The 17,700-nt window shown below is 59.6% G+C and overlaps 5 protein-coding genes across 5 annotated transcripts; 3 read left to right on the top strand and 2 right to left on the bottom strand.

The window, feature by feature from the left end:
- Positions 1–60: 60 nt before the first annotated feature.
- Positions 61–3,801, bottom strand: KVR01_000561 (uncharacterized protein). The gene has a single exon (XM_044794553.1). It carries the CDS (start codon positions 3,211–3,213, stop codon positions 103–105), a length of 3,111 nt encoding a protein of 1,036 aa, XP_044650510.1. The 5' UTR covers positions 3,214–3,801; the 3' UTR covers positions 61–102.
- A 406-nt stretch (positions 3,802–4,207) lies between these two features.
- KVR01_000232 (ESCRT-0 subunit protein VPS27) lies at positions 4,208–9,052 on the top strand. Its single transcript, XM_044783922.1, has 5 exons — positions 4,208–4,790; positions 4,880–5,012; positions 5,092–5,376; positions 5,434–6,214; positions 6,272–9,052. The coding sequence occupies exons 1-5, from the start codon at positions 4,717–4,719 to the stop codon at positions 7,219–7,221; spliced, it is 2,223 nt and encodes a 740-aa protein (XP_044650181.1). The 5' UTR covers positions 4,208–4,716; the 3' UTR covers positions 7,222–9,052.
- Positions 7,696–10,352, bottom strand: KVR01_000524 (uncharacterized protein; the record flags this gene model as incomplete). The annotated part of the gene is made up of 2 exons (XM_044786704.1): positions 9,959–10,352; positions 7,696–9,910 (listed from the first exon to the last, which is right to left on the bottom strand). The coding sequence occupies exon 2, from the start codon at positions 9,682–9,684 to the stop codon at positions 7,696–7,698; it is 1,989 nt and encodes a 662-aa protein (XP_044650473.1). The 5' UTR covers positions 9,685–9,910; positions 9,959–10,352.
- A 151-nt stretch (positions 10,353–10,503) lies between these two features.
- Positions 10,504–12,585, top strand: KVR01_000469 (uncharacterized protein). Its single transcript, XM_044782234.1, has 2 exons — positions 10,504–11,389; positions 11,475–12,585. The coding sequence occupies exons 1-2, from the start codon at positions 10,825–10,827 to the stop codon at positions 11,669–11,671; spliced, it is 762 nt and encodes a 253-aa protein (XP_044650418.1). The 5' UTR covers positions 10,504–10,824; the 3' UTR covers positions 11,672–12,585.
- A 1,225-nt stretch (positions 12,586–13,810) lies between these two features.
- On the top strand, positions 13,811–17,508 carry KVR01_000197 (uncharacterized protein). The gene is made up of 3 exons (XM_044783751.1): positions 13,811–15,016; positions 15,098–15,521; positions 15,581–17,508. Exons 1-3 carry the CDS (start codon positions 14,951–14,953, stop codon positions 17,074–17,076), a joined length of 1,986 nt encoding a protein of 661 aa, XP_044650146.1. The 5' UTR covers positions 13,811–14,950; the 3' UTR covers positions 17,077–17,508.
- Positions 17,509–17,700: the final 192 nt, after the last annotated feature.

Genomic DNA, 17,700 nt, shown 5'->3' on the forward strand with positions numbered 1-17,700 from the left:
AACTCCCTATACTATAATGCCCTTCCCTCCCCCCTCCCCCCTCCCCTTCCCCTTCCCCTTCCCGTCCCGCTGGTCCATGGCCGAGCTCGCGGCTAATGTTTTTCACACCAGCTCCGCGTCCTTGCGCTGGTAGAACACCATGAACGCCTGCATGCCCGACCCCCAGTGCCGGTCCTGCTTGTAGAGGAACTGGCTGCCCTTGTCGGAGCGCGAGCTGCCGACGGTGAGGTCGAGGATGCGCGCGTCGTCGGCGACGTGCCACTTGCTGTTGCCGTCCGGGCCGTGCGGCTCGTCGCGGATGATGCCGACGTAGTGCCCGCTGTTGAGCTCGCCGCCGTGCTGCACGACGGCGTAGGCCTCGTACTTGAAGGGCCGGTTGAAGTGGTGGTCGTCGGTCGGGATGGTCGAGGCCGGGGAGCGCAGGCCCCCCGTCGAGCTGCCGTTGCCCAGGAGGGACGAGGACCCCTGGATCGTGTACGGCGTCAGGTCCAGCTCGCGGATCGGGAAGTCGACGGGCGTGGTGATCTTGGAGAAGCGGGTGCCGTCGCCGAGCTTCTCGAACCGCGTGAAGCACACGCACAGGAGGTCCGGGAGGCGCGCGAGCCTGGACCCCTTCCGGCAGAAGCCCTTGGCCGCGCAGTTGTCGCACGTGTAATCCTCGAGGCGCTCGTCTGTGTAGTCCTTCCGCAGCAGGTCCTCCATCAGGACGGGGCTTGACTGTTGGGGCAGGCTGAGAAACTGCATGTCCTTGTTTGAGTACTTGGTCACCACATGACCACATTGGTCGCAAGACACAATGACGACCTCGGTTATGCGCCAATACTTGTCTATGATCGAGTCGCTGACTCGGCTGTGGAGATCCCAGTACTGAATGGCCAGGTCCGTCAGAGATTTAGTCTTTGAAGGCTGAGGTTGAGGCACTTCCTGCGGGCGATTACGGAATCGGTTCGTCTCGTCGTCTATTTCCGTGAACACGTAGAGCAAGAATTCCATAGCATCTTGTTGCCTGTTGGTGCCCAGAACAAGACTTTCGGGGACTCGCTGGCCCTGAGAATTCTTGGAGGACTTTTGTCGCAGGTATTCCATCAGGGTTCTCGCATGCATCTGGGGGAACTTCCCATTCCCCATCCAGTGGAATAAGTTCGACAGCATCTTGGTCAGTAGCTGCGGGGGTTGGAGGGTCTCGTCGCTCTTCATGGGGGCCTTGTAGAGCTGAGCCCATTCTCCGCTGATGAGCTCCCCACCAAAGCCACCCGAGGCAAACCAGGCCTGTAGGGTGCTGTTGGCGTAACACCATGCTCCTGTTGGATTCTCTAATCCCAGGGCTCGTCCCCTGTTTGCCGCGTCTGACCTTTTCTTGAGCTTGCTGGACGTCCCATGATCGTCCTCTGTGTCTTGTAGCCCGCCATAGGGTTTACGCGGTACGGTGGGTGCCGGGCGAGTCGGCTCAACCGGGATCAAGTCTGCAAAATGGTCTGACTGCGGACTTGGACGGGGTCCCGGAGAGCGTATGGGTCCAGGTGAGAGCCGGCCATTCAAGTTGTCGCCCACAGTCGGCGATCCCACAGGAGGCAACGTCATGGATTCTTGTATGGGCGGGAAGCGGTTGATGAAGTCGCTGAGGGTTCTCACGGGCTGGAACTCGTCTCCGCCAGCATTGTCTGCCTCTATTTTCTCTTCCCAGCGTCGTGCCTCCTCGATGTTCTGAATCGGCTTCGAGGGCGCCCTGAGCCTGCGCACGTCATACGCAGACGGCCGTTTGTTATGCGCCGACTTGGACATTCTCTGAAGAGCACTGGGACCCATGGCATCCTGCCATGCTTCTAACCCCCCCTTCAGTAGCTTGGGGTGTTTTGAGGCCGGGTCTCCATCGGGATAATCGAAGTCCGTCAACAACCTAAAGAGTGTAGCCGGTGCGTTGGTGCTCCCCGAGCTGAGGTGCTCCGAATTATGGTCGTAAAAGACAACCATGTCGAATGTATGGCGTCTCTCGAAATGCCACTTCTCCATGTGCGGCCCGAGTTCCATGGCGTCCTCGACATCAGCCGCCTCGATCCGGTCTCTCTGCAAGATATCCGGTTCAATGCAGATGGTAGCCGAAGAGAGGATGTGGCCATCCTCAAACTCGGGCCGGGAACGTACATCGATCACCAATATTCGGAAAACTGTAGAACCGATCCGTTGATACTTGACGAATTCCTCAACAGTGATGATGTCTCCTTCGGGGAGTGGAGTCCGTCGTTTCTCGTTGGATGGTGCAGATGTCGGCCCTGTGGAAGTGATGGGTCCAAAATAGTCATTGGTCTGGGTCGGGGGGTAATTCGCAGCCGAAGAAAGTGACGAGTTCTGCCTGCTGAAGCCACGAGGGGTGCTTGACGGCAGTGACGCAGCTTCATTGGAGAGGTTACTCCGGACGGGGCTATATATGGCATCCGGAAGCTTTGGCATCACCGGATCCACGCCATCGACTGATAACGGGGGCTTTTTTGGCATCTCCCTAGGACCTGCGGGCTTCTCTGTGGGAATGGGAACAGGCGGCGGTTGTGTATTTATGCGTGGGTCTTGAACATGACCTCGTAATGCGTTAAACCTCTGGGTCAGGTCGTCGGTCTTGCCACCTGTGCCTGGCTTCTGTATGGTCTTCCCAGAGAGACCAGGCGGCTTGGGCTGTACAGGTGGCCTCATCTTGGCGGGCGACGGATTCTTCTTTGTCGGCGAAGTAGTAACGGCTGGAGCCTTTGACGGGTACTTTGGTGTCTGTGGCCTGCCGTTGTGGGCACTTGTCTGCGTGGCCCTTTGGACCCCCGTTTTCGCATTGTCGGCCTTGATAGTCTGCTTTATGGTCTCGTAATTATCTGTATAGGCATGCAAGTCCTTTGTGAGTCTGGAGTAGCGGTCCCCGAGGTGCTTCCGGTCTATCTGGAGTGATGTGTAGTCTCTGTGGCCGGGTATGATGTTGACGGCGATGATGTAAGCCTTCAGGTACTCCCTGAGGGCTATGTCTATCCGGCCGATGTCTGCCTGGAACTTTGCGTACTTGACGCCATTCTCTGCGATTCCGAGGAGGTGGCCGAGTGGCTGCGAGGAGTTACCATCGGGGGTAACCTGTAGGATATCGTCGATGTGTGGGTAAGGGCCACCCGGCTCCTTGCGGCCTCCGACATGGCCACTGATGCGGTGAGAAGCAACAGTAGGCCCTGAGTCCGAGGTCATGCTGCACGAAACATCGGTGGCATAGGTTCGAAGCTGGGAGGATTGGAGGAGGTTGAAGCGAAGGCTGCCCGAGACAGGAAGGCGGACCAGTCGGAGGGGCAACGACAAGGAGGAGTGACGGTGTCCGCCGGGTTGGCCGCCGACGCAAGAGTGGAGCGGATGAGCAAGCTGGCTGACTAGTCGGGTATTCAGAAGCGGATATCGAGCAGGCTGTCCTGTCAATGTGGAGACAGGAGGACAGGTCCCGGGGGAAGCGAGAAACAGGACGAGGTAGGAGGAGGGCGGAGGAACAATGGCGTTCGAGTACGAGGAACTATGACGCTCGAATGCTGCTTCTGGGATGCCAAAGAACAATACCGAGTCGAAGCGGAAGCGAAAGCGGGGGTCGAGGCAGGATGTGTTGATGAAGCCGGCTGGAATGCGTGGCGTCCTTTGTCGTGGTCGCGGGAGGGTGCAGGAGGAGGTGTGGTGGTCTTGTCACGGTGTCGAGCATGACCGACGGGGAGGCGTATGACCTCACTGGGCAAAAATGCCAGCGCGAGTTTGGCATGGACAATCTGGCATATGGGGAGTGGTGCCCGAGTCGAGTCGCTCAAGTCGGCGGTTCAGCAGCCACGAGGCGAGGTACCTCTAGCGCAGGAGGTACGGAGTACATCCCTCAGCGCGGGGTGTCAGTCTGGTCCGTAAGTCCACTTATTAGGTCTGCACTCTATTCATATAACTCTTCTATATTCATATATTGCTCGCGAAATATTCCATTTGCAGTCTCACAGTGACAGTCTCAAGACATCAATCGCATTATCAACCACTGGACCCTTCAGTCCATACATGTATGGTTCTGCTAGGCTTACATGATCGGGCCCGTTGCAGTGATGTTTGCAGAAGTAGCCCGTCTCCAGACAGTACATACCCACGTAGCGTAGGGGAAGCTCCAGGGACCATCCCACGGCGCCCCGGGACCCAGAGCATCAGGGCGTCTGCACAGCGGGTGATGAACACCTGGAGCCGACAACAACCTAGTTGGAAGTTAGTAAGCTGCCCATCGCTCCTTGAGTACGGATACTTGCAGCAGTACCCATTTGCACATGTGTTGCTCGGTGCCCAGGCACCTGAATTACTCACCCCTGTCACCGACGTAAGCTCCTCCACCTCAGCGCCGCGCCTCCCATCCAAGCAGGCAGGCAGGCAATCGGCTGCAACCAAGTCGATACCAACGGAGCTTCCACGGCCAAACTTCCACGGCCTGACTTCCACGGCCAAACGGGCGCAGCGCTGCGACACGACTTCAGGTCATCGACCACCACCCATCCGCCTTCATCCCCTCCATCCTGCCAGGCACAGATCCTCATACTGGCCTGCGCATCGAATCATACATCAGCCATCCGACCCTCCTGCGACTCCGATCCGACGTCCATCCCTTGCTCCCTTCCCACCGCGGGCTACAACGAGCCCAGCCATTCCGCATCGAAACCACAGAGGCAGACCTCCACACCGCAGGCCATCATGATGGGATGGTGGTCCTCCTCGGCCTCGTCCGCCCTGGACGAACAGGTCAACAAGGCCACCAGCAGCAGCCTGTATGCACATCGTCCTGGGGCGCCCCCTCGCATGCGCGGCTCTCCAACGCAGCGGCTGGCAGCTACTAACGAGATGCCATGTTCCACAGGGAAGACATAGCTCTGAACCTCGAGATATCCGACGTCATCCGGTCCAAGACTGTCCCACCAAAGGACGCCATGCGCTCTCTCAAGAAGCGCATCGGCGACAAGAATCCGAACACACAGTTGAGCGCCCTGAACGTATGTCCACCAAGCAGATCCATCTTCTCTTCTCCTGTGCACTCGTGGGACGCTTTTGCAATGCTGACTTTCCCCGCAGCTCACAGACACTTGCGTCAAGAATGGCGGCCAACATTTCCTCGCCGAGATCGCCTCCAAAGAATTTATGGACAATCTCGTCTCCCTGCTCAAAGCCATCGGCCCGGCTTCTGTCAACCACGATGTTCGCACCAAGATTCTCGAGCTGATCCAACACTGGGCCGCTGCGACCGAGGGCCGGTACGAGCTGAGCTATATTGGCGAGGTGTACAGGACGTTGCAAAGAGAGGGCTTCCAGTTCCCACCGCGGCAGTCTGTGTCTAGCAGCATGATCGACAGCAGTGCGGTGCGTTCAACAGCTCCTCGCCTTAACATTTTCGCTTGCTAATTAGGTATCAACCAGCCACCCGAATGGGTCGACTCAGATGTGTGCATGCGATGTCGAACGGCCTTCACCTTCACCAACCGAAAGCATCACTGCCGGAACTGCGGAAACGTATTCGACCAGCAGTGCTCGACCAAGACGCTGCCCTTGCCTCACCTCGGAATACTGCAACCGGTCCGGGTCGATGACGGGTGTTATGCGAAACTGACCGACAGGTCCGGTGGCAGGGGAGGTGGGTTTGGTCAGGAGCACTCACCGTCAAAGGCCTCCTTCAAGCGCCACTCGGTCTCTATGCAGCCCCGGAATGCAAGGGTGGACGACGGCTTCGATGAAGACCTGAAAAAGGCACTGGCGATGAGCTTGGAGGAGGTCCAGAGCCACCAGAAAGGCAGAGACTATGTTGCCCCGGCCAACAACACCCACCACTCCCATGCCAAGGTGAACGGCGATGCTGCGGGCAAAGCAGCCGAAGAGGAGGACGCTGACCTGAAGGCGGCCATTGCAGCGTCGCTGGCGGATATGGAAGAACAAAAGAAGCAACACGCCGCTGCTTTGAAGGAGCAAACGTCCAGCTCCAACAATGCACCGTCCAGCACATTTGCGCTGCCCAAGAACGACTACGAGCTATCCCCGGTGGAAGCCGAGAACATTAACCTTTTCTCGACCTTGGTCGACCGACTGCAGACGCAGCCTCCAGGGACGATCCTGCGAGAGCCGCAGATACAGGAACTCTACGACAGTATTGGAACGCTCCGTCCGAAGCTGGCGCGGACTTATGGCGAGACGATGAGCAAGCATGGTGGGTCCACCAATCCCCTTGCCTTTGTGTGTGATATTGCTGCTGACATGGAGCCAGACACGCTGCTTGACCTGCACGCCAAGCTCCAGACGGCAGTGCGCTACTACGACAGGATGCTGGAGGACCGGCTGTCGAAAGCATTCAACCACCAGAATCATCTGGGCGGGTACAACCTGCCACAGCATCGTCAATCATCCGGCCCTTATCCGAACCTCCAGGCTAATGTTCCTACCAACCACGCGGGTCCTGCAGAAAACTTCTACACTGGCGAGCCTCAGCAGGACTATAACAGATCAGCCCCCCAGCCGTCATATCCGTATCCTACCCAACCTACCCCCCAACCACAGTACGCCAACTATGATCAACGTGCTTCGATTTCGGGTCCTCCTCAGCACCAATACCCCCAGCAGCAGCAGCAGCAGCAGCCCCCGAGGCAGGACAGCTGGAGGGCGTCTGCGCCGCCAAACCAGTATCCACCACAGCCGAACTATCCCCCCAGCGAAACTGCTACCCCTCAAATGAGCCACCTTTCTCTGCCGCAGCAGCAGCCCAACGCCCCCGAGTCGGTCGGCACGACCCCGACAAGTGACCCGAATGCCTCCTTTTACTTCCAACAGCCAGGCCAGAACCCGGCCGCGTCGCCCAGTGCTCCGCCTGAAGCTGCGCCATCGCCATACCCGAACCTGCAGCAACCGTTGCAACAATACCCCCCACAGGGTCAGAATGGGCCCGAGACGCCAGCGCCAACCGCCCACGCGCAGCCTGCTCAGCAGCAGGCACCACCCCCTCAGCAGCACCAGCAGCCACAGGCGCCATACTGGCAGCACCCGGCTGCCCAACACGTCCAGATGCCAGCACAGCCCTCGGCGCCCTGGCAGCAGGCTCCCCCACAGCAGCAGCAGCAGCCACAGTATGGCGGATACCAACAGGAGGCGTTCCCATCGGCTCCACAGCACGCGATTGCGCCGCCGAAGCCTGTAGTAGAGGAGGCTCTGATCGAGCTATGAGGGTCTATTGCATCGGTCATTGTGGTATCTGAGATGCAGCATTATCAGATGGTTGCATCTGGTGTCTAGTATAAAGAGTCGTTTCGCAGACGGGAGCTCCATCGCAGCGGTGCTTTTCCAGCTGTCGCGCACGGAGGTAATCTGGGTCAAGGGACCGCTTCACGGCATATGGGACCGAAGCCCACGAGAACGAGATAGCAAATGAGATTGGACTACGTCGTGAGACGAATTCCGCATTCTGGTATCTACTGTTCATTGTACTCTACTTCTCTACAACTTGTACTAATTGTAGTGGAGCCTAATCCATTATGGGATTCTTGAGGCCTAGTTATGATGAGATGGATGCCTCCATCTATTACTTGATTGAGTATTTACCAGTACAAAACATCAACACATGAATTTTATACACCTGGCACAGCAAATGAACCAAATATCAAGTTGGCACCGACGCGGCTCAGAGACAAAGCCGGCCCATCAGTATTCAAAGCTCTCATATACCACCTCCTCACCGTCGAGCCAGCCCAGGAGCTCCTTGATCAGCCCAGGCCCCGCGCAGCAATAATACTTCCTGGGGCGCTGATCCCCTCCACGCCGGAGCAGCACGCCATCCCGCGTCAGCCTGCCCGCCGTGACCACAGCCCCGAGACCCTCAAGCCGCGAGATGTCCCCGCCGGCCACGGGGGCGTCCCCGCCGCTGACAAACACCCGGCTCCGCGCCGCAAGGCCCTCGCACCGCGTAAAAGAGTCGACCGCGAGGGGCAGGTCGGCCGCGCGCAGGCCCCACAGCAGGGAGAAGCCCGTCTGCCCTCCTCCTCCTCCTGCGGCGGCAAGCAGCCCCGGGGCCTGCGCCAGGATGGGCGTGATGCCCACGCCGCCCGCGACGAACACAACCTCCTTCTCCCCCCCGGCGGCCGCCGCGCGGAACGCCTCGGACCCGCCAAAGCCCAGCACCGGCAGCTCCAGCGGGGCGCGCAGGTTCTGCCGCCACAGCAGCCCCGTGGCGGGGCCGTGCCTCCGCGCCGTGATCTGCAGCTCCGTGCCGTCTGTGATCACGGGCGGCGTGCCACCGTCCCCGCCGTCGCCCTCGCCGGGCTGCGCTCCTGCTGGGGGCGGGGCGTTGGAGACGGTAAAGGTGCGGACAAAGTCGTCGTTCAGGCTGGCCGGGTCGTCGTCGCGCATGTGCGACCAGCCGATATCCAGCTCGGGCGCGAAGTCGAGGGTGACGTGCTGCCCCGCCTCCCACCGGGCGAGCTTCTTGGCCCCCGGCGCCGTCCCGAGGCGGAAGGTGAAGCGCGCCACCGTCGGCGTGATGATCTCCCTGCCGACGAGCGTGGCCGTCGCGGATGGCCTGGTGTTGTCATCGGCCGGCGGTGGGCCCCCCTCGTCGTCCATCTCGGCCGCGAGGCGACGCACCGGCGGGTTGTACGGGCTATAGTCGGTCGCGCCGCCGCCGCCGCCGCCGCCGCGGAAGGGGAGGCCCCCGGCCACGTACCTCGCCGCCGTGACGCGGATCCTGACGGCGAGCTTGGTGTGCGGCAGGACCCTGCTGCTGTCGGCGCCGACGAGGATCTGCGTCTCGCCCGTGAGGTACAGCACGTCGCCCGAGTCGAAGTCCGGGACGCACACGCCCACGAGCGGCCGGGAGTGCATGTTCCCCAGGGACTGGTACAGCCGGTTGCCCGAGTACTCCGGGTACACGAGGTCGACACCATCGGCATCGCTGTTCCGCATGACGCGCACGAACCCCGGGGGCCCGCCGCGGTGGTTCGTGTCCATGGTCCGCCCGTCGGCCGCCGCCGTCGACAGGAAGAACAGGTCCGCCCGGCCGAGCAGCGCGACCGCCTCGGCCGGGAGCGGCAGGGCGCCCGACAACAGCCGGGGCTCCGGCACCGCGGCGCGGACGGCCCGCCTGTTGAGGTACTTGGGGCAGTTCCCCAGGCCCTCCTCGACGAGGACGACCACCTCGGCGCGCGCGGGTCCGTCCCCGTCCCCGCCCTCGCCGCCCCTCGCCACGCCGCCCTCGACCAGCCTCCCGCCGAGCTTCACCCTGTCGCGCGTCTCGAGGTCGATGCTCAGCCCGGAGACGACCCTGCCGCCGCCGGACGCGAAGTCGGCCGGGCCCATCTCGTACCTCCTGTCGGTCCTGGTCCTGGTCTCTCCCCCACCGCCGCCGAACAGCGCCGAGACGACGGGGTCGTGGTCGGCATCGACGAGGCTGGCCGCCGTGAGCAGGTCGTGGCCGATGGGCCGCGCGAACCCGGGCTCCCCGCCCCAGACGGTGGTCCATGGCCGGCCCTCGTCGTCCAGGGCGCCGAGGGCCACGAGCGGGGAGGCCTGGACCCGGTAGCCGTAGCTCGCGGGGAGGCCTGCTGCCGTCGGGTTCTCGCGGGTCGGGACGCGGACGAGCTTGTGTACTGCGAGCTCGCCGGCGTGCCAGGTCGGCCGTGAGTGGTGGAGGGCCATGTGGGTGCTCTGTTGTACAGTATGATACAATATCCAGGAAGTTAGAAGCTGGGATTATTGGACTCTCCACAGGGACCGCTGCTTTTCTGCGTAGTTTAGAAGGGCACAAAGGGCACCTTATGGGTGCCTGAGTCTCCAGAAAGCGCTATACATTTATTTGTCAATTCATTCCACTTCCACCCACGCCACCAAATCCCGACTTGATTCGAAGCCCGAAGATGTCTACCTGGAAGATGTTGGTTCGAGGTTATGGTAGTAGAGCAAGGCGTCTCACCCGTGACAAATCAGAAGGGCGTGAAGTGGCAAGGCGCGGCCTTTGTTTCTCGGCCCGGTTGGGCAATTCTCCGCACGCCATCAAGCCCGTCGGTTTTATGACGGTTAGGGGTAGTTGGTTTATTAGTGGCCGAGGGGTCCTATTGGCAACACATATAGCCAGCCACCTCAAGTTATGCTACTGCAAATGGAAGCGTGATGCATATGTAGCTCGGGTGGTCGATGTTTTAAGAGGAAGCAAGAAGCTGCAATGTATGGCATGGTCGGTTGATGTCGAAGCCACAGGCGTCGGCCACTCAAGCCAGGCCTGCTCCGGTGCGGCCGATGCCGGCACTCCGATCGGACCCACCGTGGCCGGTCCGGGCCCCGCGGGGCTGGAATCGGGCCCATTCGACTGATGGCATTCGGTGCTGCCGCCACGGGTCCCGGGTTGAACCGTGCTTGTCCAGATCGAGTAAGCCGGCTGCCCGGCTGGCTTTGGCAGCCTTGGATGGTGACGTGGGTTTCTATCAGCCCGCCGAGGGTCGCTCCTTCTCCCCAGCGGACGACAATTACGACACAGGTTGACTGTCGACCTCGGGCTGGCCCTCGTTCCCGCCAGCCAAGGGCGGGATCATGACAACATGAGGATAGACCTCTCTGGCAGCATGACTCATCCTGCTAGGACGACTGACTTTGACGACTTGCACTCTCAACCCCTCTACACAGTATCTATCTGCTCTCATGATAAAAACTAGACTCCCGGACTCACCAACATCAAGAGACTGACCACGCCAAACCGCATATACTGTGTATACCAGACCGCAGAGTCACCAACGACTTACCTTACTCACCCCGAGCAGACAACAAAACCCCCCAGCCCCAAAGATGACAATCACCCTCCACCTCGTCCGCCACGCGCAGGGCTTCCACAACCTCAACGTCACAAACCAGCAGATCCCAGACCCCTACCTGACGCCCACGGGCAGGGAGCAGTGCCAGGCCCTGCGCGCGAGCTTCCCGCACCACGACCGCCTCACGCACCTGGTCGCCTCGCCCCTGCGCCGCACCCTCCAGACCTGCGAGCAGTCCTTCCGCCCGGCCGTCGACGCGGGGCTCAGGGTCGTCGCGCAGCCCCTCGTGCAGGAGGTCTCCCCGCTGCCCTGCGACACCGGGTCCGAGCCCGAGGTGCTGGCCGCCGAGTTCGGCGCGTGGGCCGACGTGTCGGGCGTCCCCAAGGGGTGGAACGACAAGACCAGCGAGGGGTCGCCCTGGGCGCCGCGCGTCGAGGCGCTCGAGGAGAGGGCCAGGAGGGCGAGGGTGTGGCTGAGGGAGCTGGGCAGGGGGTGGAAGGCCGAGGGGCGTGGCGACGCTGCTGAGATTGTTGTTACGACCCACGGGGGGTTCTTGCACTTCCTGACGCAGGACTGGGAGGGGCTGGATGTTTCCAAAGGTACGTGTGAGCGGTGGTGGTGGTGACGGTGGTGGTTGGGGGCCCCTGTTGGTCTGCCGGGCCTTGACTGACGTGACCACTCTAGGTACGGGATGGGAGAACACCGAGTACAGGAGCTACGAGTTTGACGAGCCAGAGGGCGACGACAGCGAGGCCAGGATCCACGAGACCAAGCCCAGCTGGCGGAGGAGGCGTGGTAGCGCCATCGGGCTCACCGCCACCGAGCAGCAGCAGCAACGCGCAGTCGTTATCGACGCCTATAATAAAGCGTTTGGGCTATGAGAATGACAACGGGACAGCGGCCGAGCAGCCGAGCAGCCGAGACGGCGGTCCTCATCCCGTCCAACAGATGGGCACGGAGTCGCCCACCTGCATAGACGCTTCACCGATCGCGCTTCGTCAACCCATACAGCGTGCGCCGTGTAGGCGCTAGAGTTGAATTTGTTTCTGGCATGCGTAGAAAAATAGACAGAACTGCGGTAGAAACACATAGACGCAGTGTCAAGTTGATCATTAAACAACTAGACTTGAACGAGGCGGTCCGGCGCGCTGAGGACGCAGGAGCCGCCTGGTGCTCTTCGCGGGTTGCATCATGTGTGTCACGGCCGGCGCTTGTTTGCCCAGCCGGAGGAAAGTTCTCAGGCCCAGCGGCTCCGTGCTCTGTGCTCTGTTTCTACCGCTGCCATTATGCCTTGGCCGTTGCCTGGGATTGATCAGGTTCCGTCTGCGGTAAATTGGGCTCTGGCAATCCAATCGCTTGCTCGGAACCGCCAGCGCCGAGGTGTAAGTCAAGAAGGCAGACTCGGCTGTCCTGTCCAGGTGCCGCGTCCGAATTATTAGTAGGCTTTGACGGATGCAACAGAATGCCCCTCATGCGCATCAACACGCGACGGTGCGTTTTTAGACGCAGGAAGACGTAAATTGGGGCAGCCGGCATGCATGGCACGGTCCAGTCCTGTCGGCAAATGACAAGCTTCTGGGTGGCGACCGACTCATGAGATATCGGCAACCCACCTCGACAGCTGCGTCGAGCTTCATCCATTCCTACAACTCTGATTGCTTAATTTGCATCCAGAGGAGGTTGACTCGGAGCCGCATCTCCTCGGCGACTAGATAGGGCGAGTTGGCGTTGCGGCCTGTCAGTCAAGGTTGATGGGTCCCACAGCGTGAGCACGTCTGGCACGCTTTCAGCGACTGGCGTCACAGAATTCCACCCCATCCGTTCGCAGCTCGGAAGAATACCTAGCCTGCTCCACAGCGGAGGCGCCAGGGTCTCTAATCTTTTTTTGCACTTCTCACAGCGATGGAGCCGCGCGACAAGCCTTGACCTTGACACATGACCAGCATGACGGAATTGCCGTGTCCCGAGAACTTCTGTGGCAACTGTGAAGGTCGCGCAGAGACGCAAGACAAGCTGGCGAGGGGCGGGCAGGAGCTCCTGCATACAAAGTGCTCCGTATGGAGCCTTGTCTTGCTCTGCAGCCAGGCTAACTCGGTACGTTCCGGCCAGCGGCCGAGGCAGGCCAATGACATGGCGACTGGAGCAGCGCGGGTGAAACGAACCACCTAACACGTGGACGGGGCGGGTGGATAGAGAGAGGGCCTCTCTGGCTGCGGCCTGCACTCAGCAGAGGGCAGACTGCTGCGTTGCTGCGTTGTAGTTGGCTGAGTGGCCGGGTGGATGGCTGGGCAGTGCAGCTGGCAGACAAACATTTTTCGTGAGCTTATTGGGTGCGGCCAGGTGGCCAAACAGGATGACGAGGTAGACGCCCTTGCTGCTGATCGGTGGATGTTTTGTTTCAATGGCCCAACGGCTCGACGAGAGTTGTCGTCGTTGCCAATGTCAGCGCTTGATTGAGGATGCGGAGTAACACCGAGCAGTAGGCAGCTGGCAGCCCATGCGAGCCCATGGTTGTCTCATGCAGATGATGGCCAGCAGCCATGGGAAACGCTGTGAGGCAACTTGAGAGGCAGAGAGGGCTGTCGATCGGAAATAAGGGGGCCGCCAGGGAGAAGGCAAACGACGACTGACACCAGCGAGGGAAGCCAATCGAGCGTCCCACGGTTCGAGGGGGACAAGGGATGGTACCGATGGGTTTGACACTAAGAGCGCTTGAAGGCTAGCGCATCCTCCAACAGAGGGTTCCTGCGTCGGGCAGGGGCCTTCTGACAGGCATTGGCCACCATCGGGATGGTGCCACCCGCGGGCCCAGTCCTCAGCCCAGAGGTATGCGGGAGTATTGCTGATAGGGCGCCCGCAACCCTTGACGCCAGTCTGATAGCATACCCGCCTGCTGGTATTGTTCACAGTAACAGACTCACCCTAAGGAAGGGTCCTACTGTATGACAGGCTACATGACACCTGGGATGGGGGCACCCCTGCATTACACGCTCTCTGAACTCTCCCTCAAACACACTCCCGTCGACGGCGTCTTCATGCCGCGGCGGTGCCCCCATACAACCTTCTTGCTGTCGACATCCTCCCCCTTCTTCGTCCTCCCCCCCACTCTTGTACTCCGTTCAGCCCACCACCATCACTTGGGATGAAAGAGGCGGCCTCCACCAGCGGCCAGTCGACCGTTCATTAGACCCTCTGGTCACCCACACTCCTTCAGCCATTCATTTGCCATTCAGCAATCCAGCACAATATCAGCTATCGTGTGTCGTCGCTCATTTCTTGCGCGGGTAACATTTTCGATCATCGCAATACGCATTGTCCACCCAACGGCCCATATCCACTCACAACCTGCTCCGATTCTGATACCCAGCCTTGTCCACTACCGGGCAAAGCGAAGACGATCAAACCTGTGGCAGTCTCTCACCACCCGATAAACCCAAAAATCCAACACACCGGGACGCGTATCGAACCGCCATACCGATAGACTCGACCTTTCTCTTTCTTCTTGCCGAAAATCACCCTGACCCACCGTCGGGCTGATTCCTTGGTGTCTTTGAACCTCGTCCCATGCTCTCACTCTCGATCGTCCCCATTCCTTACGCTTTCTCCAACACGGCTGCTGAGCAGTGACGACTCCGGCACCCGACTCCCTGGGGATTGCCGAACGTGATTACGTCGATCAGCCCCAGAATAGTAGCCTTGGCAGTGTCAGTATGAGAGGGCCTCCATAGCATCAATCGCTTCCACCTGTCGTGTCGCATAATCGTCTGGTCTCACCGCATCGGACTGCCTCCTGTCCCTCCCTTCCCAAGGCTCTCAAGGGACCGATCAGATTCCACTGCTGCAACCCCTACCCGCGGCCGAATATCTCCCGAGAGCGTCCAACAAACACGAGGACGCCTAGTACCACACACTCTCTTTCACCATTCCACAGTTGACAACTTCGCAGGCGAGGGTACGACTTTGGTCCATGACGGCGACAACGAGATTTCTTTGAGTTCCGGTCCGATCGATTCCACCAGGGGACGTAGCGGCGCTGGGAGCTGGGACCACTCTACGACTCTCCGATTCCTTCAATTCTTTTCCGACGGGATCGACGGTTTTGTTTGTCTTGGGCAGGATCCATTGGGCTTTTGTGACCGGTGTCACGGACGACGGACAAGATGGGTTGCATGAGCCATCGAAGACCGCATGTTGAGGTGCGGCCTGAGCAGAAGTGGGACTACATTGTGAGTTACTTGCTCGGTGCCTTGCGCATGGAATGGGGAGAAACGACGAGCCGTTGTGACTGACAACCCCTCTTGCTGTAGCAATTGAACGACTTCAAGTCGGGAAATGCCTTTACGTACATCGCGTATGGCTACCTGTACTTCTCGCTCATCTTATCCACAGCTGTGTACGCAGTCGATACTTTCACTGCCGTCAACCTGCTCGCCTTCAACAAGTGGTCCTCCGAAATCCAGCCACCCGTCTCATTCGACGTGACCAAGTGGATCTTCTCCATCTGCATCATTCTGTCATTCGTCAACGTCGGTTACGAGCACATCCGGGCCCAGCGCATCATGAGGCGCGGTGCCGTTGCTGAGTCGTACTTGGACAACTTGGCTGTCCGTCTGGAAAGCATCAGGATGGGAAAAGGCAAGGGATGGCGGAGATTCCTGGTCTTTGCGGAGCTCACCAAGAGTAAGAAGGGGGCCGAGTACATTGCCCTCTTCACCTACTTCAGTTTCCAATGTTGGTACCCGGCTCTCCTTTATTCTCATCTCCACGTGAGTTTACTAACCCATTGCCAGCTTGGATTCGAGTCATCTTCTGCTCTGGCCCGCGGCAAGCCGTCAATGCCCTGACCCTCTACTCGGTATACACAGCCAAGCTTGCCATAGAGGGGGACAACTTTGAACACAGCTTGGAGAGCTTTTTCGACAAGATCAAGACACTAGCCGAACAGGACTACCAGCAGGCCTTGATTCTCTCCGGCATGCTCTTCACCCTGGTGATCTGGGTCTTTGCAATGTTGTCGCTCATCATCGCCGCCTTGTTCTTCGTCTTCTTCCTCTGGGGTTGGATTCCAAGAGACGATGGTGGTCTATCTGGATACTGTGAGCGGAAAATTAACAAGCGGTTGATGAAGATCGTCTCGAAGAAGGTCAATGCGGCCATCGAGGACCAGGAGCGGGCCCGCAAGAAGGCCGAGCTGAAGGCCGCCAAGAAGGCCGGTGAGCTGCCACCCGAGGAGCGCAAGGCCACCCTGCCAAACCTCATGGGGAGCGGCGGCGATGATAAGCTTCCGGGTATGCCAATGCTTAGCAGGAACGACACCATGGCCACGCTTCCGGTCTACACCTCCCGGCCGGGCACACCAAGCGGCGGTCAGCCTGCCCTGCCTGCCTTCGAGCTCAACCAGATGCGACCCATGCCCAGCAGAACGGGCACGACAACGACTGTGTCAAGCCGAGCGCCCCTCCTCGCTGCGGGCGCCGAAATGGGCCGTTCTTCCCCGGCCTTGCGGTCTCCCGTTGGTGGCCCCCCACCTCTGACCAGGGTGCAGACAAACCAGTCAAATTTTGGTGGTTCTTACACTCAGACACCATCATCATACTCGCCGCAGAGCGAATATCCTCCCATGCCACAGCCCATCCGGTCACCCACAGCATCATCAGTAGGATCCTACGGCATGCCGCCCCGATCGAACATGACGCCAGCCCCGCGTGGAACATTCGACGACTACAATTCTGGGCGAGCTAGCCCAGCTCCCGTAAGGCGAATGCCCTCGAACGCATCTTTCGACAACTACAACGGCCAGTCAAGTCCGGCACCCTCAGCACTCCCGCCAAGGATGATGGGCCCTGGGTACGGGCAGGGTGGCTATCCTAGCCCAGGATCCCCTGGGGCTTACCCCACGCGGAGTGCAACCGGCCCCGTGCCGAACCGGGGGCCACCAATGCAGCCGCAGAGGAACATGACAGCCCCAGCGCAGCCGGGCATCCGGAGACAGGGGACCGGCGAGCTCCGCTCCTTTACACCCGCCCAGTCAGACGCGGCAAGCGGGTACTTCAACCCTTCGGCCCCCGCAGACGCCCGCGATTACCAGCGGCCGCCCTCGGACGAGTACCAGTACCGACCCGGCACTGCCCACAGCCAGCGGTCCATGACCAGCCAGCCAAACAGGCAACAGCCGTATGGCAACGGGCCGCCACAGCACAACAGGCAGCCCACGAGCGGCAGTGGCTTCAGCAACTGGGGCGCGGATCTTGAGAGCCAGAGGGGAACGCCTGGGCCGCGATATTAGAGGATGCCCCCCCCGCCGCATAAATCTACCACCTGCTGCTCACCACATGAATCCCCCTTCTTTTCCATGCCTCTTTTGACTTACCTTGGCTCCATACTACCCGACCTCTTTTGATACCTTGATACCTTTCTTGCCTTTCGCTTCATTCTATACGAGACATTAGAAATGTTCAATCAAATACCACTTATATATACCAACCACCACAACTCGACATGTCGGGAAGGTGGGAGCCGGGTCTGCACGGAAAGAAAGAAAGCCCGTCCTCTGGATGGCATGTGTGTACGAGTACCAATGTCTTTTTCTATATGTTGCATTTATGGGATTGATATCTGGGCGGCCTGGGATCAAGGCCTACTATAGCGAAACTTTTACATCAGCACTTTGCCTGATGTAAATTCAAGACAGGATGAATATAAAGATAATTACCAATAACTACCTACTATAGCACTCTCTATAAGGTTTTAAGTGGTTTCCCTTCTATTTCGTATACGTCCGACATACATGGCGCCTTTGTACGGTGGTAAGGGCTTAAGACCCAGCGCTTAAAAACATTTAGTGTTAATACAGTAGTTAAAATGCGATAAGTGGTTGTAGCCTCAGCCTTGCGACGCACAGAAAACAAAG

Source organism: Diaporthe batatas, assembly GCF_019321695.1.
Source record: "Diaporthe batatas strain CRI 302-4 chromosome Unknown Contig00001, whole genome shotgun sequence".
NCBI classification, from domain to species: domain Eukaryota; kingdom Fungi; phylum Ascomycota; class Sordariomycetes; order Diaporthales; family Diaporthaceae; genus Diaporthe; species Diaporthe batatas.